Here is a 23,036-nt window from a genome sequence, read left to right on the forward strand (position 1 = left end):
AGCAGTTTTCAAGTAGTTCTTGGGGAAATTTGGGAATCAGTGCAGTGGTTCCCCCCTTTTCGGGGGGGGGGAATATTTCTGATCAAATTAAAAACAGGATTTATTCTGTATCTGTTCTATAAATCCACTCCTTTCTGCTTGGAAAATAGGAAAGTATTCCTGTATATTTCAGGACTGTCTACAACACTAGTATTACTGTACAGTTGTACCTTGGAAGTTGAACGGAATCCGTTCGGGAAGTCCATTCAACTTCCAAAACGTTCGGAAACCAAAGCGCAGCTTCTGATTGGCTGAAGCAAGAATGTTCTGATTGGCTGCAGCAAAAACATTTGGGTTCCAAAGAACGTTCACAAACTGGAACACTCACTTCCGGGTTTGTGACGTTCAGGAGCCAAAACGACAGCATACCAAGGCACAACTGTACTTGATTTCACTTTAGTATCAGGGCAGGACAATGAAAGACAATAGTAATGGAACTGCAGACTTGTGAGGCCTTGTTTCCTTAAAAACTGAATTTACACAACTGCACCTGTTTATTCACACCCTGATGCTTGACTTTTAAAAGGGGGGGGGGTCCTTATTTCAAACCAATGAAGTACTCAAGTTTAGCTTCTCATAAGCTATCAAGTACAGTGAGTGTATTAAGGTGCAAACTTGCTATTGGCTAAGTAATTAAAAATATTAAAGAGTTGGGTGGCAAAGCCTAGAGGAAAGGTAAGGTAAGGTTTGTCGTGCAAAAAATTGCCATGTACACGACCACCCCACCAAGCCACAGGACATGAAATAAAAACCATACCAGATGAGTTCTGCTTTTTGTGGGGAAGATGACAATTAACAAATAAATAGCATAATCATACCCCCCCTTGCTTGCCATTTTTCTAAATTAGAAAGCCTGAAATGCTATAACATTTCCTTGCAGGGGGTTATTCCAGTCTCCTTGGTAATTTTGGTTGCCCTTTCCTGCTTCTATAAAATCGTTTCATGAGGCAGAGCTTCATCTTTTATTTTCGATCGTCTTCCCAACGATCCCCACCATGGATTTTGCCTTTCTTTTCCACGACAGCTGCACACCGCAAAAAGTACTTTTGAGATTTCACATCAAAAGGGTTGTGGGGTTGCGCGGGAGCGAAGGCTTTGGTTAAGGCAGCGTCCTCGCAGCGATTGGCTCTTGTTTCTCCCTCCCACCCCTCTCATTGGGCATCTAGTCCCCGCCCGCTAGCGCTGGTTGGTAGAGAAGGCCTCTGGGGCGGAGCCAGGATCCACGGGCCTGGCGAGTCGCACAAGGAACCGAGATGGCGGCGGCGCTGAGGCGAGGGGTGGCTGGCTGGGCCCGGCGCCGCTTCTTGGGAGGACTGTGGCAGGCGCGGCGAGGCTGCGCCGGAGCTCCGCTGGATGATACGGTTAATGGGCTGAGCGAGGAGCAGCAGCAGGTACAGCGGCGGAGCCCTTGCTGGGCTGAAGGTCGCTCGCCCGGAGCCTTTCTCTCCGCGACGCCCCCTCTGCGCCTGCTCCGTCCAGACCCCGCGCGGGAGTCGCGCTTCAGAGCCGCGCTCCTGTTGGCCTCGAAGGGTCCCGCCCCGTCAGGTGCTGGCGCAGGGCCTTCTCCTGCGAAAGGCCAGTTCTCAATAACAGGGCTTTGCTCTGGACCATATGGAGCAGTGGTCGGAAAGACGCGAGCGCCTGCAGAGTGCCCACTTCACCCCTCTCCTCGCCATTGGGTTATCGTGTCCTCAAATTTCTAAGACGGTGGAGGACCACTTCCGAGTTTGAAAGGGCAACTTGTAGGCAGCCCTGATCCCATCTTCTTTCCAGCGCAGCAACTAACTTTCTACTATTTTACAGGGCTGCCCTTTATAAGTTCCACTGCTGCAAGTCGGCCTGGACGTCTTTTATTCTAAATGAAAGGGTCTCTGTGTGAGATCTCATGTTGATGTGGACACAGATTTGCACCCTTAGCACAGCAGTTAATTCCGAGTAGCTGCCCTTTCTCATTTACAGTCACCATTGCAGATTAATGTTCCACTCCTAAGTGATAAGATCACTCTTTTAATGGCCAGACGAAGTGTAGTGAATTGGTTTTCTTTCTCTTACAAAAATGCAGCTGTGGAGGCTGTGATCGAGCTTTTATCCTCTTCAGGGTTTCCTATTAAAACAATTGCTCCCCACCCACCCTTTCTCTCCTGCCCCCCAAACTTTGGTTAAGGGGGTGACAGCTAACAACCAACAGCAATAACAAAGCCACCAGATAGGAAGGAGTCAACACCCCCCCACACACCTTGTGACAGTCCTCTGCTTTAGATTGCACATTCATTTGTACATGAAATACCTTTGGGTGGCAGTCACAGGTAGTTTAGTTCAAAAGTTAGGGGGTATATGTTTGTTCAGCTCTATCTGGAGAAACCTCTTAAAGCTACTAGATTCCAAAATGGCTCAGGTAACTAGATTTTCTTCTAGGATGGTGTAAGCCAGATAGCTCTCCCAAGTTTTTTCAGTCAGGGAATAAGATAACAGAGCTTACCAGCATTCTATCAGTAATTTTCCATATAAAGGGGGATATTTCCACTATCCCTATCCTTTCTAAAGCACCAAAGAATAAATAAAAGTGCCTCTAAGGGTGCGTGTCAGTTTCCACCAGTTCATTTTCTTCCTTTATGTCTCCTTGAAAGAGTGTGCTGCTAGCCTTGGAAAAGGTGTTTTCTAAATCTTAGCCAGCGACTGGTAGCTGCTTACGGTCCTCATGACACAATGGCACAAAGTCAAGGGAGGGAGTGTCTAAATTTCAGTTAGGCTCTTGCAGCACTGCTCTTTTCAGATCAGATGCAATTCTAAGTATGATTTCTTGGCAACTTAGATTGTACTGGAACCAGTAGGATTTCCAAGTAAATGCATTGTCTGAGTTATTTCTATCCTGCCTTTCATGGCAAGCTCCCACAAGGCAGTTTGCAATGACTTTTAAAACCAGTACAATAAATAATATAGATCAAAAGCAGCATCTGATACAAATACATAAGGACTCGGCAATGAAATGAATAAAAGGTTTGTGAGGGGGAACATTTAGGGTCTGCTTTGAAGGCCTGCAGAAGTGAGCCAGACTTGAGTTCGTGGGGGAGGGAATTCCACAGATGTGTTTTAGGATCAGGTGGGTTGTCTCTTATGTTCTGGGATTACTGCTCAGTTGTAGAACATACGTTTTATGTGAGTGCAGAGTGCCATCTGTGATTTGGGTTGCCTGTGCTGGAATTACCTCTGCTGGAAACCCTGGAGGGCCACTACCAGTTCAGAGAGGCAGGTTTGGAGAAGATACATAGCTGATGTGATTTAGTATATACTAGCTCCACTGTAATCCTTATAGTATACGGTGTGTGTAGCAGTGATGTAGCGAAACCTTTTATAGCTTATCAAGCAGTGATTTGGCTGTAAACCTCTCATGCTGCGTCCATCCATTTTAGTGCAGTTTGTTTCTCCTGTAAAAAGTGGGGCTAATGATACCTGATCATACAGGTTTTTAAGTGAGTTTTTAAAAGAGGAAGTCTTGATTATCCCCAAATGATAGTTTCTTATTATGTACTTACTAAAGCACCTCTTCCAATAGTAGCATTACAGAGCAAGTCCCAACTCCCACATCAGTTAAGAAGAGGCTGAAATGTTCCTCTATTAGCGGGCACTATTATATTTGCAGAAGGCTCTATGAATGTAAATCTCCCCTCAGTGGAAGACCTCAAAACAGAGTGTTTCAGGGCCAGTGACAGCCAAGGCCTTCTGCTTCTGAGGCTTCTCTATATTCCTGAGAGACCCCAGGATCCCATCCATCAGTTTGGCTCAGTCAGCAGTCTTGGGCCATGTATTGCATGCAGCATTCTTTAGAATGGCTCTGTGGGTTTTGATTTGGTTTTGCTGGCTTTGGGACTTTGAAATGTCACATTGCTTGCTTAGTTGAACATCACTTTTTTCGGTGTTGGCATGCTTCATAGATAGGCCCAAGGGTAGTTGGGAATTAGTGTGAACTTTCTTCTACCCATCCACACACCCAAGTTCTTTTGGTATATTTTACCATAAAATATTTTAACCAGAGCCAACAAACGTCTTCATGTTATGAAGGTAGGGGATAACTGTTTAAAAACCAGATTAAACCTATTTTAAAATATCAAGGGATATACATTGTAGACTAGACAGAAAATGCTTTGTCAGTAACTTCACAGGTTTCAGCTGCCACCATAGTTAGCGCTAAATAGTTTTATTGACAGTAAGTGGGAATTTAATAGAATATTCTATTCCGGGCTTGAGATCTCTAAAGAAAAACAGCTAGGGAACCTTTTTGATAGCATTCAAAGGAAGAAATTTGGCAATTGTGATTTATAATGTGTACTTTTACATTTTCATTTCTAACAGCTTCGGCAAACTATGTTCAAATTCTGTCAGGAGCACTTGGTTCCAAAGGCCCAAGAAATTGATCAGCAGAATGAATTTGAAGGCATGAGGGTAAGTGCTTCAGTACTGTGAACCTACTTATTATATAACATGACTTCGGGAGATGCATGAATATAATTTAAAGGATGCAAATATGAAGGGTTTGAGAAAGTTACAAAATGCCTACCCATTAGAAAGAATAAACAACTAAATCCATGAGGGAAAAGGACATGTATGCCATTCAGCAAGAATGAATAAAATATACATGTTTGGTGTTGTTTCTGCCTTATTTTTCAAAGTTTTCCATCTCCTTTACCTGAAAGAGTGTGTAGCCTCTCCTGAACATATAAATCTTTTCATGGAACCTTCTTCAGGTTGTAAAGAGTTAACTGTTCCAGATGCTGGGTTTGTAGAATATGGGATTTAACAGATTCCCTCTTGTGTTAATTGTTAATGAGCTAGAGATATTTTTATGGGACTTCCTGCTTCTCACTGTTTTTATAAGCCCTGTAGTACTTGGAAAGTTCATATGTACTAGAACTTTTATACCTGCTGTGTCTCATAGAGAATTACTTTAAAATGTTTGCAATAGCCTTTTATGGAATCAATTTTTGAGTGCTGTGGGACCTTGCAATTGAATTATATGGTGTCCTTCACCAGGATAGCTTAGAAAGGTAACCAGTTCTCAGAAGTACAGAAAGTGAACAAAATGACTACAGTTATTGGCAATTGTACCATTTCTAGAAGGTCAATCATGCAAAATAACCATTACCAGTAAGTTACTTTGTAAATAAGCCCACAAAGCCCAGGAGGGGAATTGTAATTGCCCGTTGGAGTCTGGGAAATGGCTCTGCCCACTTTCTGGCAGCCCACTTGCCTTCTAGGCTGGGCACAGAGAAGGGACAGGTGTCCTTTCTATCCTCTAACATAATTATGTAACTTCTCCTAGAGAAAGAAACTTGAAAAGCATAGATTAAAAGGTGACACTCCAGAAATCAAGACTATCCGTCCTGACAATGTTCCAGGCCCAGAGAGCAGCTGTGCTGCAGTAAGGCGTTCGTCTAGAAAACCACTTGAGGACTACTGGAGTGTCAACGTATATAAAGCACCCTTCTCCATGTGCCTCCATCTTCCCAGGGCAGCTGGGACATTTATGAGACATAAATTCCTTCTTTGCCTTGTATATACAAGCAAAAGCCGTCCAATGAGTCCCTCCAAAGGGAAGGGCAGTAACTCAGCGGCAGAGCACATGTTTTCATGCAGGAGCTCTTGGTTTCAATCCCGGGTGCCTCCCGCTAAGCTTCAGCTGCTAAAACATCCAAGGTAGCAGGCTCAGGGCAAAGCTTTACCTGTGATCTTGTATAGCTGCTGCCAGTCAGAGTAGACATTATTTGGCTGGATGGACCAACAGCAGCTTTGTGCGAAGTTCAGTTGGGCATATCCCACACTACCAAAAGACCTGTCCTTCGCTGTTTCAGATTCTGGCTGGACAGGCAGAACTAGGGGGAAATCATTGTGAGTTGTGCAGGAGGAAGAAACTCTTCCTGGATTCGAGCTGATGTGACAGAGGAGTGTCAAGTACTGAGAGATCCCAGAAGCTGTTCTAAAAACAAAGTGTTCTGGTTTCTGAGCTGATCTCCTGATTATAAGTGGCTGGCTCCTAATTTGAAATGGTTTGGCTTAATAGTGTTATGGTTCCCTGTCACCCTACCAGTGAGAAAAACCTGCTGGTGATTGGCAACCTGTCACATTTTTCAGTGTGTCAGGAATGTCTTGGGAAGATGAAGCATCACTGCAGAAGAGATAGGGGCTCAGTGGACAGTATGTCAGTTCTAGGAGATGAACACTGCTATTTAATTGGTTTTTCCCACATCAGAATAGTGGCTCATAAGCAAAGGTTGATCTAAATGGTGATGTGCATGTAGAGCTACACTAAGTTGGGGGGAACAGTGCTGGTTTTATTGGACTGTAGGGACATCTGCTTGGAGCGAGATGAACTAAAAAGAGTGTTTATCAATTTTTTTGAACTCTTGCTCCTATACAAAATTACTCTGCTTCTCCAAACCTGAGCCACCTCTTCAGCCAACAAGTGCACCAAATCCCTCGTTCTAGCAGCCACAAGTCTGCAGTTCAATGCTGTACAAGTAAGGATGTGTGGATTGATTCAACACTGACATTAAAAGAAGATTATAATAGGGCAACACAAGATTCCTTTCTAAAACCAGTTAGCTAACCAGGGAAGAAAGCAGGAGGAGAAACCTGTTTTGGTCCAAAGTTCGCAGGTGTTTTGGTTTCTACAGTTACATCATCTCTGGTTATCTGTGTTGTACAGTAAGCCCACAATTTATGTCCATTTAACTTGGTGCACATTCAGCTTTATGCATATGGGAGGGAATTTAAAAGTGGGCAGGGTTCCTGGAAAAACGTTGTTGGCAATCCCAGCTGCCCTGTTTAGGGAAGCTTATAGTGTTTGATTTTTTATCATGTTTTTCATATTCTGTTGGGAGTCGCCCAGAGTGGCTGGGGAAACCCAGCCAGATGGGCGGGGAATAAATAATAAATCTATTATTATTATTATTGAACCCAATGGGTTTTGACTATATGAAATTTTGGCTTTAGGTGTAATCCACGGAACATAACTCCCACATAGGTTGTGAGCTTACTGTATAATCCAGTCCCTTCATTTCTCCTCCTGTGTCTTGTGTGCCCCATCCCACAGAGACTTTTATAGCAGATATGTGACACATGTTTTGACTACCTGGGATCACCTTGTGGAAAATAATGTGTATAGACTCCTTTGATCTTGGTGAGCTAATGATTGTCTGCAAAATGATGGCAGAGTGCTTGTTTTGAGCTTGCACCAGAAATGCTATCAGGTTGGGTTGCAGAAGAGCCACATGTCTGGAGCCATGTACATTGATGGTGCTATATAAATGCTTATAATGTTCATCACATTCGTGTAATGCAAGTTCATGTGTTAACTTATTTAGGATTATAGAGTGCATCATTCTGATGGCTCTAGCTGGGCAGCAGCATGGAAAAAGTTGTTTAATTTTTTTAGTATTTCTTAATTTTTATGGAACAAATCTTTAGTGGATGTGAAGTATTCAAGGTGGCTGTGACCTGCTGTTTCACAGCAGGTTCCATGACAACCATTATTTTGCCCAGCTTTTTGCTTCTGTGGGAAAATTAAAATGATAAATTCAGGGAGATGATGAAAAAAAACCCTGGTTCCTGGTCTTGTGAAAGGTCAGGGTCTCTCTAACAGCTTTGCTCCGCTCTTTGTAGGCATTCTGGAGGAAGCTGGGTGATCTAGGTGTTCTAGGAATAACTGCTCCAGGTGAGTGTGTAGCTAGCCCTGCCTTCCTCATTCTGACGAAATATGGTATATTTAAGTAGGAAATGCTGCAGTTAGTAATGTCTGTGAATGAATAATTGGAGAGCAAGGGCTTGAGGGAAAAACAGACCTGATTAGCTCACTGGCAGTTTGTCAAAGGCCAAGGCTGCTGAGGTCTAAAAGAATACCTTATGAATGACATGTCTTCTATATGGATATTGCCTTTGTTTGGAAATAATGTGTACTTTTGTTACATGTGACAAACATACGTGCCTATGATGGAGCATGCACACACAGGGAGCCCTAGTTGGTGGATGTTGCGTGCGCCCCTAGGAGTTAGTCATATGAAATATCTCCCACCATTTCCTAAAGTTGTAACTGTGTAATTCATTCATCACTGCCTGCTCTCTTTGTTGTTTGCTTCCCTCTGACTTCACTACTGCCCCACCTCCTGACGGTATGTGCATATATGCCTGCCAGTTTGGGTACAAGGAAGCCTATGGCGTTCTATATCTTAACTGTGTCACAAGGCTCTTCGACTGTGGTCTAGGTAAGTCTATAATTTTTTTCTTCTCCTTACCAGCTGAATATGGTGGCTCTGCAATGGGATACCTGGACCACGTGTTGGTGATGGAAGAGATTTCTCGGGCTTCCGCAGCTGTTGGGCTGAGCTACGGCGCCCACTCTAACCTTTGCATCAATCAGATGGTGAGGAACGGCAACGAAGCACAGAAAGAGAAGTACTTGCCCAAGGTATGTGGAATCGTGGAGTCTGATGTATCCAGGGAACCAGAAGCATGCTGGGTAACAACTTCAATTACAGAACATGTTTCTTAGAGCAAAGAAAAATAATGCTCCAGAATTGGACACTTTGCCCCCATTGTTTTATTTAAAATTTAATTTTATATTTCCAAGGATTTATTTATTATTAAATTTCTAGTTTGCCGTTCCTCCCAAAGGCACCTGGGGTGGCAGATATAAAAAAAAAGATTAAATAATATAGTTAAATTTAAGAAAACATATAAAAAAACCATCTAAAACATTATTAATGAAAAGTCATTTTTTAAAAAAACCTGAACTCAATATCTTTTTTAAAAAAAAATCTTCTGTTTTGTTGCTACAAGTAAAAGCCACAGATCTTTGAGAGAAAAGACTATTGGTTTGAAATCCAAATGTGCAATGAAAGCTTAAGTACATTTACTCCTGAGCAAGTTCCACTGAGTTACATCGGACATATTTAGAATTGCATTTTGTTGAACCAGACTGGCATCCGCCTCCCACCTTTGGCTTGGAAGGTGCAAGCTGGAAAAGTCTGCATTCTTGGCTTTGTTATCCCTCTGCCTTTTCCAGAATTTAGTTTAGAATAGTTAACACACACTATTAAGTAGAGGCAGGAATGGCATCTGGATTTCCATAAGGTTGATTAACACATGCAAGTTGATCACTTGGTGGATGATCTGTCACAGAGCAAACGTGAATGTTTCATATTCATAAACTTGTCAAACATCATGCTTTTCAGTGGAGTCGGTTCACATACCCAGCTCTGAGTCATCACTATTTGAAACTGCCTTATGTGTTTCATCAGGAGCAGGGGAAGCTGTTGTCATATCTGTCATATAGCACCAGACGCACTTTGGCCCCCTGTAGCGAGTCCTAATTTGTTTCTAAAAATTCAAAACTTAAGACTGGTCCGACATGCTCTGTACACAAGGGTATTGTCCTGCAGCTTGTCCTTTGCTGCCATGGATGGTCTGTGGCTAGTTTTGGGAAGAAGAGGAAGCACTCAAAAGTCATGGGATGCTTCTGCTGACAGAAAACAGGTTGAAGGAGGCCCTGACAGCATCATCCTCTGTTGTGCCCTTAAGAACAAACCAAAACTTCAAGGCTACCTCAATCTCTCCGTACTGTTTGGCACACAAGAACACTCCCTGCCCCCCATGATCAATTTCCAGTGCGATAGTAAAAGCACTAAAAACAGCACAGCACTATTAAAAGCCCTTTCCTTAAGAGCAGTCAGTTCCCAAAGGCCTGCTGGAATAAACAGTCTTCACCTGCCAGAGGATGTGTATAAGAAGACTGTGGTGACTAGGAAATGTAAGGTTTTCCAACTGTTGTTCTTTTATAGTCTACAGGGGCCACATGAAACAGGGTTTTTATTTAGTTGGGGGTGAATTACGATGGAACCCGATTTTGCCCTTTTTGATTTTATAAATACATTCCTTTTTCTTAATCTACTACCGTCACCCAAATGAATGAACAGTTTCCACTTCTATATCTAATAAACAGCCTTTGCCCATCTGAGCGCAGGATGAAACTTGTGTGGTTTGAATCTCAGTAACCTGAGACACTTGTACTCAGCATCCCATTATATATTTGAAATCATAAATCATTATTAGTAGAGGGGTGTTGCTGTTGGCCATTCATAGCAAAGTGATTGGCTATGAAATCTATTTCACGTGTAAACCAAAGAAGTTTGAAAGGGAATAGACTGTGTGTGGGGAGAGGTGGACAGGAGGAAATTGATGTGGGGGGAGGCAGCAGCTGTTGTGCCAGAGGGTGGCGTAAGGGAGCCAAAAAGGAGGGTCACCACCTGCTATTCCATTGCAAGGGTCAAAGACTTTAGTTTATTGCCTACCATTCTGGCATCTCATCCCATTCCCCTGATTTATTCCAAACACTGGAGATCCTTGTTCTTTGTGAATTGCCCTTTTTCCAAGTGTCTTCAAACCATCTATCCCGTCCAATCATCCATTTTCAAAGGACAGCACAGGATAGGGAATTAAGAGGGACATCTATATCCCCTAGCACAGTTTGCTTGGCACTCTCTCTTACCTAAGGAATCCAACTAAAACTGTAGGTTTTCGTTTGCCACGTCCTCGTGAAACTGCAATTTTTGTGCCATTTCTTAAATAGTAGACCTCATTGGAGAATTCTGCCAAAGGTAGTGTCCCCACCATAGCATGAAAAAACTTTCAGGTTTATTGTGATCTGTTTTTTTTAAGGCAAGAGTGGGAACGACTGCAGGAAAACAATTCATTTTGTATCTTTCTTGTCACCTCTCGTCCCTTCAGTTGATCAGCGGGGAGCATATTGGAGCACTAGCAATGAGTGAGTCCAATGCTGGTTCTGACGTTGTCTCTATGAAGCTGAGGGCAGACAGAAAAGGTAAATGCCACCGATTTGGAATTTGTCACCTGCAGTGGCCTTTGGAGATTGCTGTTTAAGAATTTCTGATCCTCTATGCATTTTGTTTTGCCCATTCATTGCCAACACAAGTCTGTGTGTGTCTTTGCATCCTCCCAAACAGAATAGCCAGTGTGGTCTAATGGCCGGAGTGTCTGAAGACCTGGGAGACCAAGGTTCAAAACCCCACATGGCCATGACGCTCACTGGGTGACCTTGGGCCAGTTGCTCCCTAACCTGTGTCACAGGGTTGTGTGGGGATTAAGTGAGGAGAGGAAGAACCGTGTACACCACCTTATGCTCCCTGGAGAAAAAGATGGGATATAAAATGTGATAAATAAATAAATTAAATAGCAGGAAATGGAAAGGTGCAAGATGGGCATGAGCAGGCCAGAGGTTCCACACCCCAATTTCGGCTTCATTGGGATTGCTAAAAGGCAGGAGTGGAGAAGACAAATTTCTGGTTTCCAGAGGTCCCATGGCCTTAAAATAGAGATTAAGTGGTATTAGGTACAAGAGCTGGGGAAGAAACTGTGTATGTAGAAGCCGGGTTGAGAGACAAAAACTCCAAAGTTAAGGGAGTGTGTGATGTAAATTACACTATTCAAGATACACTGGCCTGTAGGCCAGGCATCCTGTTGTGAATATTTTGAGAATCAATATATATTTTAGCATGTATTTATTTACGAAAATTTATTATATAGTGCTTGATACTAGTAAAACCTCTAAGTAATTTACAAGAAATATTTAAAATTATCAATAAAAAACAGTTAAAAGCAATTTGAAACATTTAGAAATAATTAAAAATTGATATTCAAAAAGCATCAAATTGCATCAGCATCTGCAAGTCTGGACAGCCTTGCCTAAACAAAAATGTTTTAAGCAGGGGGGCAATTCTAGCCCTACTTTTCAAGAGAGCTGGCTGGTTATAGAAGAAGCCAGCTATAAAACTGAGCTGTGTAGCGTCTGTATTATTATTTTGCAGTAGAAGATGCAGCTCTGCAAGTTTTTCTTTTCCTTTTTCTTGATATGCCAGACCTAGGAATGGAGGAAATCAGATTTCCAGAAATCGAGAAGAATTACTTGTGGAATGTCAAGCTGTCATGTGGGTCTTAACAGAATTTTCTGCTTGTTTCATCCTTTCTAGGAGATTATTTTGTTTTGAACGGGAACAAATTTTGGATTACCAATGGTCCAGATGCTGATGTCCTAATTGTTTATGCTAAAACAGATCCAAGTGCTGTTCCAGCTTCTCAAGGGATAACAGCATTCATTGTGGAGAAGGTAGGTTTATGGGACAGTGATGCTCCCTCTTTTTATCCCCAAGGAAGATACTTTCCAGGTGGTGTCTGGTCACTCTGGTGTGAGATTTCTTGATGGGGGGGTCACGTTTTCGTTCCTACCCCTTGACTTGCACATCAGAATGAATTCAAAATTCTTCCCTGCTGAATGAATCTACAATGGTTGCTGAAGTAAGCTGTAGGTAGGTGATAGTACTTGTTGTTCAGAAGTTTGCCGTGCTGCTCTGTGGCACATGGAACAGAGCCAGGGAATCTGTGCTGATGTTCCCTGAAAGTTCTGGGCAAATGCCACATTTGGGTCCCTGTGAGGAGAGGATTCTCCTGGGCCAGCTCTACAGGTGGTAAAGTTGGACATCTGGCCAGAGACCAGAACCAGCAAAGGACCTGCCATCCAGTGCTCCACTTTGAGAAGAAGACATGGGGATTCCAGGTCTGCCTGGAAACAACAGAGTTTGCTCTGATTGGGGTGTTCTTCCCCTAATATCTGAAGTTCTTGACTTGATGATGAAGGATATAAACTTGGGATTATCTGTAGGCACTTTCATGTTTCAAATATTTTAATCCTCTCCCTGCTTATCCTCTGAATTGTCATGCAGTGTGCCATCATTCGAATGACCTCTTTATAAAAAAAATGATTTTTCCAGTAGTTTTTCCTCCCCTTTTCTTCAGGGTACACCTGGTTTCAGCACCGCACAAAAGCTTGATAAACTGGGAATGAGAGGGTCAAATACCTGTGAATTGGTCTTTGAGGACTGCAAGATTCCTGGTGAGTGATACTGAAGTGGCACTGCCTCCCTCAACCCATGGCAACTCTTTCCTTACTTATATTTTCTAGTCACTGCAATGTTCAAATATGTGTACAATGAAAAGTTAGAAAAAATAAAACCCAGCATGAAAAGCATATGTTATTAAATAGTTCAAGCAAGTAATATATAAAAGCATCATCAAATCTACTTGGCTCATCATTAGTTTTGTTTTGCAATATTAATCTTATCAAGCTTGTCTAGAAATGAAGGTCTTAATTGTCGCTTGAAGGGGGCAAGCTTGTGGACCTGCTGTACACTTCTGGAAAGTGGACCAAGACTGAAGGTGATATTACTGCGAGGCCATCAGTTGAAAGACTAGCCAGGATAGGCTACCACATTTACACTCGCTGTGGCTGATTTCTGTCCCGTGGGAAAAGCCAAGATTTCTTCCTTGGTTCCCTTTGTGTGGTGGCAAGTTCTTCCCCAACCACCCTCAATTTGCAGATGTTACTGAGAAGCTCCAGGACTGAGAGCCAGTGTGGTGTAGTGGTTAAGAGCGGTAGTCTCGTAATCTGGGGAACCGGGTTCGCGTCTCCGCTCCTCCACATGCAGCTGCTGGGTGACCTTGGGCCAGTCACACTTCTTTGAAGTCTCTCAGCCCCACTCAACTCACAGAGTGTTTGTTGTGGGGGAGGAAGGGAAAGGAGAATGTTAGCCACTTTGAGACTCCTTAAAGGGAGTGAAAGGCGGGATATCAAATCCAAATCCAAACTGATTGCTTTCCCCCTCTTTCCCAAGGACAAACTTCTCAGAAACACCAATTAAATGGCTGCTGGGCTGCCATTTTTCCTTACAGCCTGCTTCCGATCCTTCCAGTGTGCTCTCGTGGCCACAGGCTCCCTCTCCTCAGCGGAAGAGATTAGTAGCAGTACCAAAGAATGCGTGTTCTTTTTGAGACTCCCTCTGATCTCCCAGGACCACTTCAATCGTTGCTCAGTGTCGAGCCTGCTTCAGTAGATTCCTGCATCTCCAATGCAACATTTCCCTTAGATCAGAGTGTGCTTTTGAGTGTTTGCCACCCGCTCTGCTGTATTAGCGTGCGGGTTTGTCATTGGCACTCCACCAAGTGTTGCGCAGGTTCCTTTGATGGTGAGTGCTGCCCCACGGAGTCCCACTCTTAGGTCACACAGCAATGGTCAGGAGCGGATTTGGAAAGCTCATCTTGTATTTTGCCCGAGGCGTAATTGTTGAAGGTACATTCAGGGAATTCAGATGCAGCTCTTTCCTTTTTTTGTTTTTTGTATTTCACAAGGAGTTACTTCATGCAGTTTCTCTGTTCAGCAGCATTACTCATGCTATTTGCCAACTGTTTTTGTTTTTTGTTGTTTTGTTGTTTTAAAATTTTAATTCTGTGCTCCCACCCATGAGCCCCATGCTTCCTTCCTCGGTCCCTGCAGATTGGGAGGAGAAATCCAAATTCATCAATTAAGATCGGTATGTGGTATGGAGTAACACCACTGATTCAGGCACCATTTGCAGTGCAGAAATTGATACAGTACTGGCATCATGTTCATGGGATGCCAGCACATGCAGGAAACAACAATGGCTTAGTGTTATGTCTGAACCAGCGATCCTGTTTCGCTCCCTACAAACCATGATCTCAAGCTAAGGTTTGTACTTGGCTCACTGATCATGAGTTGTTGGAGCAAAACGAATCACAGTTTGGATATAATGCCAATTCTGGAATCATGATTTCCTTCTTGTGAAGGAGGAGCAAACTGATGAAGTCCAGCGCTTTTATGGTAAACCATTAACTATGGCTCCCTATAATGTGTGAACAGGGTGAAAAAGTTGGCTTAAGTCAACTGAATGCATATGTATGCCAAATTTTGTAATACATATACAGTGGTGCCTCGCAAGACGAAATTAATCCGTTCCGCGAGTCTCTTCGTCTAGCGGTTTTTTCGTCTTGCGAAGCAACCCTATTAGCGCTATTAGCGGTTTAGCGGCTATTAAAGGCTTAGCGGCTAAAAGGCTATTAGCGGCTTAGAAAAAGGGGGGGAAAGGGGGGGAAATCGCAAGACTCGCAAGACTTTTTCGGTTTGCGAAGCAAGCCCATAGGGAAATTCGTCTTGCGAAGCGCATCGAAAAACGGAAAACCCTTTCGTCTAGCGGGTTTTTCGTCTTGCGAGGCATTCATCTTGCGGGGCACCACTGTATATGTTAGTCTAGAACTCATGAGTCTCCTGTCTGTAGCAGGCACTTGGAATCATGCTGCGTTCAGCACTGATCACCAACAGATTAAAACAAGTTCCCATTGAAGCTAATTCATGCATAATTTGATCTGTCCCTTAGTAACAATGCCAAGACGTAGGCCATAAGCACACTTTGCTGTTTTGTGCAAGGTACATGAGCAACTGAGATCGTGTTGCTGCTTTCTCTTTGTTTATGTTGCTTGAAAATAAAAAGTGATGTTTGAGTGTAAGGTTTAACTGTGTTTGTGCTTATATACCTGGGCATACTCCTATGTGAGCACACATACATAGACACACAAGGAACGCACTATCTAGGATTGTGTAGGTTCGCCAGGAATCAGCTTTCCCTTTCTCCTCACAGCTGCGAATGTCTTGGGGCAACTGAGTAAAGGAGTCTATGTGTTGATGAGTGGCTTGGATCTGGAGAGGCTTGTGTTGTCTGGCGGACCCCTGGGGTAAATATGTATTTTATTACTCTAGTGACATAGCTTGTTGTGCTTCATTGGTTCTATTAATACATGGAATCACCACCACTTTAATGGCTGGAGGGGGATGCTCATCTTTTTGTGAACTAGTGACCTCACACAACTGCTGTGCTACAGTACACCTTGAAAACAGCTGTGGTAATTGTGCAAATCCCATCAGATATGTGGATAGAGTCTCCTGTGTAGACACGGCAGATATTTTGCTCTCTAGTGAGAGGGCCTGCCCTTCTCCCTGAATGTAGAGATGCCATGGGATTATTCTCCCTGACGTGAAACTCTTGCCTTTGGGAATCCTTGAAAAGCAGCGAGGCCTTGGCTAGGTCTTAAGGCCAGCCAGAGTTTGTGGACCCTGGGTTAATACTATTGCCAACTACAGAGTAGAATGCCCTATGGCATATTTTTGCCCCTTTTATTTTTAATATTCAATCTGATGGAGACTTTTGATTAAAACTCAAAGCTTCCCCCCTTCTTTGTGGCTTCTCAGTGTGTTCTAATAACAGTAGGATTACAGGCCTTGGATCACAGAGGACTCTGTCCTTTTGGCCATTACTACCTACTACATGGACCAGCGGCAGCTTTTGAGGATCTCAAGCAGAGAGGCCTTCCCCATCACCTGCTACCTGGTCTCCATGGTGACCCTATTAACTGGGGTTGCCAGTGATCTAATATAAGATTTTCTGAATAGATTAGTGCCACCACTAAACTGGTCCCTAACCTACTATGACTTCTGGATTTATTTAATTATTTTTAGTGGACAAACAGAGCTACGTGCATTTGTTAAAATTTACAGGTTTCTCTATGGCAGGAGTTGTTATCCTGTCCTATCCAACCATCCATCTATCCAGCTAAACATACCCATGTGGGTATTGCAACATCTCATTTGTGACTTTTTTCAGTTTATCTGTAGGCTACTTTTTATTGTTATTCCTGCTTTTGCAGCTCCTTTAGTTTTTTGGTTTTATGGATTGTATTTTGATGATGATGTTTTGATGTTTTTGTTGACTCTCTATAAGCCATCTTTCCAAAGGCAGGATGGAAATCTTTAAAATCTGCAGGCCTCTTTCCCTTGCAGGATCATGCAGGCTGTCCTGGACCATGCACTCCCATATTTACATGTGAGGGAAGCTTTTGGACAGAAAATTGGCCATTTTCAGGTGAGAGCCATAAGCGGGTTGCCAGTGAACTTTTAGAGCCTGCTTCCTTTTACAGTTGGATAAAGCTGGTTTTGGATCAATCTCTCTTCCTCAGATAAATATTTCCACCTAAAGCTGTGATGCTGTTTCCTAACAAGCAGTTCTGAAGCTAACCATTTCCCCCAAGTTCCTTTTTAGTTGCTGGCTGATTTTAAAGTAACACTGAAATGTCTCCTATTGCTAGAACCTCATGATAATGGGCATTCAGAAATTGAGGACTTAGGAAAAATCCAGGGTTTGGTTTCAATTTGCTGATTATGGCAGCTGATGTTAGCTTTGAATAATCAGGTAATTATTTCAACTTTAGTTGGATTTGGAATTGCAGTGTGCACTACTGGATGCTTGTCTTTTTAGTGGTCAACCAAACTCTCTTTTTTAAATATATAGGCAGGTTTGTTTAAGTCTAGGTTTCTAAAAATAGGATCCAGGTTGCTGCTGTCCAAATGCTAAATGTATGCAGCAAGCCCGCAATTTATGTGCATTTAACTTGTGCACATTCAGCTTTACGCATGTGGCAAAATAAAAAAATAGATAAATAAAGGGGAGGAGGAAATGACTGGCAATCCCACTTGCCATTGAACCTAATGTGTTTTGACCACAGTGGTACCTCTGGTTACGAACCTAATTCGTTCCAGCGGTCCGTTTTTAACCTGAGATACCGCTTTAGTTAATGGGGTCTCCCCTGCCGCCACGCGATTTCTGTTCTCATCCTGAGATAAAGTTCTTAACCCAAGGTACTAGTTCCAGGTTAGCGGAGTCTGTAACCCGAAGTGTTTTTTACCTGAGGTGTTTGTAACCCGAGGTACCACTGTATACATAACTTTGACTTTCGGCACTATTCCCGGAACATAACCCCTATGTAAGTTGCGGGCTTCCTGTAACTTTTAACTTAATGATTTTTATTGATTTCTTTTATGTGTATATACTTGTTGCCATCTTAATTGTTTTTATACTAAGGATAGCAGCAAGGGGTGATAAAAATTGTGAAAATAAATCCAAATCTCTCTCTCTCTCTCTCCTTATGCTCTGATTAGCTCATGCAGGGTAAAATGGCTGATATGTACACACGGCTGATGGCTTGTCGACAGTATGTGTACAATGTCGCAAAAGCCTGTGATCGAGGACACTGCAATGCAAAGGTGAGCTCATGGGTGCTTGCAACATTTCTTTTTGACCCTTCTGTATTTTGTGTAAGCAGGAGGGGTGAAGAATCAATAGTGTAAGAGACTTAAGTCCACAGCAGAAAATATATGATGTTTTGAATACACTCTTAAAGGAGAAGAATACTTCCTTGCCCACCTGGCAATGGCTTTCCTTTTGCGTATAGATGCAGCATGAGAAAATGATGTGGTTCTAGAATATTGTGCCACTTGCTTTTGCCACTAATATCATAGCTTTCATGTGCTCATGATGACAACCTAATAGGATGGACAACGGAAGTGCTGTCTCTTATCTTAAATTCCATGTGTACCTAAACTCAGTGTAGCATGAAGCCATGAATGTTATGGTTTCTGTTGCAATTCGCAGGTGGGTGGGTGTAGTCAGAGCTTAAGGGATGCATAACAGTGCCCTCGTCTTGGAAGAAAAGGTGGGTACTTGTTGGTAACCATGGTGCGAATTCGAAATCTGGTTTAGCTAGAAAGACGGCTGGCTTAGACAATTCTGCCAGTCGCTTGTGGGGGGTTGGGGCCAGAAGAGCTGAACATCTATCTTGGAAGTTCTTGATTGAAAATGATCTTATCTGCCCCACCAGGACTGTGCAGGAGTGATTCTCTACTCTGCGGAATGTGCTACACAGGTCGCTTTGGATGGAATTCAGTGTCTGGGTAAGATCACAGATGTGCATGTGGTTGTCCCACCAAAAGGCAGGCTGACCTAGCAGGCAGTTGCGCAATTTCATGCCATCTTCTTGTTACCCTGGTTTAATCATGGAATTGGGAGCAATTATTACTAATATTAATAACTTTATTATTTGTACCCCACCCGACTGGGTTGCCCCAGCCGCTCTGGGCTAACAAGTGATTTCCATTTCAGTGATTTCCATTTTGGCCAAATTCAGCATTCATCATCCCACAAGCTGCTGCCCCCAGGACCCAGTCTGCATCCAAGAGCTCTGTCTCTTGTTAGACTTTAAGGCTGCCTTCTTGTGTTGCAGGTGGAAACGGCTACATCAATGACTACCCCATGGGTCGCTTTCTGCGCGATGCCAAACTGTATGAGATAGGCGCAGGAACCAGCGAGGTGCGGAGAATCATCATAGGCCGGTCGTTTAACGCTGCCTTTAAGTAGCACTGTCGTTCGAGGAGAATCACACTTCAAACCGAGAGGCCTTTTATTTCTAAGACTGTAAAGCGCACAAGCATTTTTCCGCTCCTGCTACCAGAATGACCACCTCCACTTATCTCTCGACCTTCTGTTCTCAATGCAAACCCAACTAGATTCCCTAAGAACATGCGATTGCATTACAATTACAGTGGAATACAGTAGGAAGCTCAAGTGGAATATGTGGGTATCTGCCAACATGGCTTGCTTAGAAAGGGAGAAATTTTGTACACTTTAAAAAAGATTATCAGTTTTGTGAACTATTGAAGTAGATTTTTCTGTCTCCAGAACGCGGTGCTTTTAGTGAATGGGATTAGCAGCATGGTGTTCTGTTGCATCACACCTCCAGAATGCTAGCTTACTTTATGGGGTTCTTTTGCATTTCATGGGATCAGCCACCCAAGCAGCATTAAGGCTGCTGCTGAAACATTGGTAACATGGGAGGCATGCATTTTTGTTTGTTCCTATCCTCTTGCTGCTTACTGAGGTATATTAATACCCTGCGAAGCCTTCATTCATTTGATGGACTGCCACCTCATGCTTGATTCATGCGGTGATGTCACCATCTATCATTCTGGAAGCAGTTAAAATGTCAAAACACTACAATGTGCCGGCCGGGAGTGAATTGGGGAGGAGGCGGAGGAGGCAACTTGACTGGGGAATGTGAGGTGCTTTTGCAAAGCTTCCCCTTAGTGAACATGGCTGCATGTACACTTTGCTCTGCCTACTAGAGGAAACAAAAGCTCAGCTGATGGATAAGACGGGGTGGGATCTAGCGGTGCTTTACACACCATCATATGAGGACTGAAGGGTTTTTGTTTTTTTACTGGATAGTAAACAGCGCGACACAATTTCCAAAGATCTTAAAGTCCAGGCAAAAACAGAAGTTGGCCAGGATTTAAAATGGTTGTTGGTGGCTGGATTATTGTCTTCCATTGATTTCTCTCTCTGGGCAGTACCTTACCATGAATGTTTAGAATGATCCTGTACTGTCCACATAAAGGATGGAAAGGGAGGCAGTATAATGAAAACCAGCAGCTTCCAGCACTTGGGCTCTATTCATCTTAGACTAGTTCATGAAGGGATTGGCATGGCTTGAACGTAACGGAGAACCAGTATGCTAGAACACACAAGGTTTATGTTGGTAAACTGGTCTTAATAATTCAGTCTTCCTCATATAATGCATTAAATTTTCTAACGAGAGGGGATCCTTTCACTGCAAGCAGATGTCCTTGCATAAGTCAGACTTCCTTTTATTTTCCAGTTTTATATACCACTTTTCACCCAAGTGATTTTGAAGTGGGTCCCATAGGTTCTTATGTGCCAAAAACAGCGACCAGGACCAGGCACTGTGGGCCATGCCTGTGAGACAGAAAACATCAACCCCACAAACATCTAAAGCTCAAATAAATTGTGGAAACCCTTCAGATCTGATGGGGTCATGGGGAATCTGGATTAATAATTGGTAACCCGGTCAACTTTTTTCAGACCCAGGACACATCTTTAAATCCCATATGCACAACGTATGATTGACTTAAAAGCTTTTACTAGTTATGTACAACTTTCCCATTTCTTCTTAATAAACTTTTTTTAAAAGGAGGTGGTGACAGCACTTGATGGTTGAACTGGACCTTGAAGGTGGAAATCATGACAATCTCCTTGACCATTCAGAATGAGATGCTCTTTTGGGAATAGCCTTGGAGCATAGCATATTTGGTCTTCAATGTTATTTAAGTCTCTCAGAGTCTCTGAGGACACCAGCTTTCATTTTAAAAGATAAGTAGTGGATGGGCAAAAGCTGGCAGCATTGCACACTGTCAAACAAATTGCCCATCTCTCAGCATACATATCCCATAAAAATTCATGGAATCTTTGCATCTCTCAATCACATTAGATTCTGCGGCCTTCTGCCTCATTTTCAGAAAGTATCTGTTAAAGGGCAGTTATTGGAAGAGAGACACAGAAACAGGAAGTGTTTCTAAAGTGCAGGGGAACGTTGCTTTTTACCCATTTTGAAATCTGAATTGAAGCAGGATTGTTTATACATCATCAAATGGGGTAGCAGGTTACAGCTTTATCACCCAACTTTGTCCAAAGCTCCATTGAAGTGAGTGTAAGAGTTGAATAATACAAAGGAACGCACTCACTCGGGAGGTTGTAGACTCTCCTTCACTGGATGTTTTTAAGCAGAGGTTGGATGGCCACCTGTCATGGATGCTTTAGTTGAGATTCCTGTATTGCAAGGGGTTGGACTAGATGACCCTTGGGGTCCCTTCCAAGTCTACAGTTCTGTGATCCTTAACACTCTGACTTCTAAATTTGTTGCCTGGCCCTTGGGCGAGCTTCTTCACAGAAGTGTTAAGATGGAATCCGTAATTCTTCTGGGAGATTGCTAATAAAACTCTGGATGTATCCATAAGTCAATGTGATTGAATGTATTGAGTGGTTTATTCAAAGGGTTCTTTCCAATGTAATGTGAAACATGGAGAAATTGCTGACTAACGGATGGCTTTGTTGAATGCATTAATGTTGATTAAACTATTGCAGTACAAACGAATATATGCCCCCTATTCATGTATCAGCTATTAGCATGCCCTAGTATGCCCAGCAGGAGGCAGGTAGAAACTTCATGTGCTTCTTAGCATTAAATCACCACAACTGTGAAGCAAACCTCTCCCAACCAGTACATCCTGTATGGGTGAAACTGGTGTGTATGTTGGGGAGGGGTTCACTTTTTTAGCTGCAATACTCCTTCCTTCACAACACATTGGGCAGATACAGGGACCTTTGATCACAGGGGAGTCATAACCAGCAGCAGGCATTATATAAGGCCAAACTACCCAAACATGTCTTTCCACTGTTGCATTATGTAGATTAGTGGCCATTTTGCTAACCCTATTGTTGCCAGATGCACTGCTTTTCACAAGATGCACCTTCATAATTACTGTGTTGGGAGGATGGGGCCACAGGGAGTTGACAAGAGAATGCCAACCTTATTTAATGTTTTTAGATTTATGGCTGGACTGGTGCAAGAACCTGTCGTTAGGCCTTGGGCCTGGATTCGAACGCTTGCTGCAGCAGGGAGGGGTAATTTACAAAATTCTCTCTCTGTAAAAAGGGATTACCTTTCTCATAACTGGGGGCCTAGTTTGTAATCTAAATTACCAGGATCTTTAACTTAATTGTGTAGGAGCCAGATATACCACCAGCTTTATTGTGAATTTTTTGCCCTGTTACACTTTGCAGGCAGCCCTGAGGCCCCATAGGCTGGCAGCACTTCCAAGCAGTTTCTGATGATTCTCATTATTGCAAGTACAGTGGTACCTCGGGTTATAGACGCTTCAGGTTACGCAATTTCGGGTTGCGCACTGCTCCGAACCCAGAAGTACCGGAACGGGTTACTTCTGGGTTTCTGTGTTCGCGCATGTGCAGAAACACTAAATCACACTTTGTGCATGCGCAGATGCGGCACTGCGGGTTGTGAATGTGCCTCCTGCACGGATCACATTCATAACCCGAGTTTCCACTGTACAGCATGAGACTCTTAATATCAGGGTCTTGGGTTCGAGTCCAAGTTGGGCAAAAGATTCCTGCCTTGCAGGGGGTTGGACTAGAAGACCCTCGTGGTCCCTTCCAACCCTACAATTCTATATGACTGAGAATTTTTCACCAACTTACCAGCAGATTGGTGGTCACCGTTTCCCCCTGAGGCTTGCTCCATGCAACTTGTATTAAACCGAATGTGTGTGTACTATGCAGGCAGTGGCAGCCCAAGCCCATTGAGACAGGTAGGGCAGAAGGTAAAGA

At 43.2% G+C, this 23,036-nt stretch overlaps 1 protein-coding gene across 1 annotated transcript; it reads left to right on the forward strand.

Moving 5' to 3' along the window:
• Positions 1-1,275: 1,275 nt before the first annotated feature.
• Positions 1,276-21,786, forward strand: IVD (isovaleryl-CoA dehydrogenase). The gene is made up of 12 exons (XM_081209494.1): positions 1,276-1,430; positions 4,390-4,479; positions 7,696-7,747; positions 8,328-8,497; positions 10,816-10,909; positions 12,075-12,211; positions 12,898-12,994; positions 15,591-15,684; positions 16,787-16,868; positions 17,942-18,046; positions 18,661-18,733; positions 19,063-21,786. Exons 1-12 carry the CDS (start codon positions 1,293-1,295, stop codon positions 19,194-19,196), a joined length of 1,266 nt encoding a protein of 421 aa, XP_081065620.1. The 5' UTR covers positions 1,276-1,292; the 3' UTR covers positions 19,197-21,786.
• The last annotated feature ends 1,250 nt before the right edge of the window (positions 21,787-23,036 follow it).

Source organism: Podarcis bocagei (genome assembly GCF_964188305.1).
Source record: "Podarcis bocagei genome assembly, chromosome: 1".
In the NCBI taxonomy this organism is placed as follows: Eukaryota; Metazoa; Chordata; class Lepidosauria; order Squamata; family Lacertidae; genus Podarcis; species Podarcis bocagei.

Excerpts from the sequence above, each read along its gene's own strand:
- IVD (XM_081209494.1), top strand. The coding sequence starts at position 1,293 with ATGGCGGCGGCGCTGAGGCGAGGGGTGGCTGGCTGGGCCCGGCGCCGC. Across the intron at positions 12,212-12,897 it reads CAGCATTCATTGTGGAGAAG|GGTACACCTGGTTTCAGCAC; the intron begins GTAGGTTTATGG and ends CCTTTTCTTCAG. Across the intron at positions 12,995-15,590 it reads TGAGGACTGCAAGATTCCTG|CTGCGAATGTCTTGGGGCAA; the intron begins GTGAGTGATACT and ends TTCTCCTCACAG.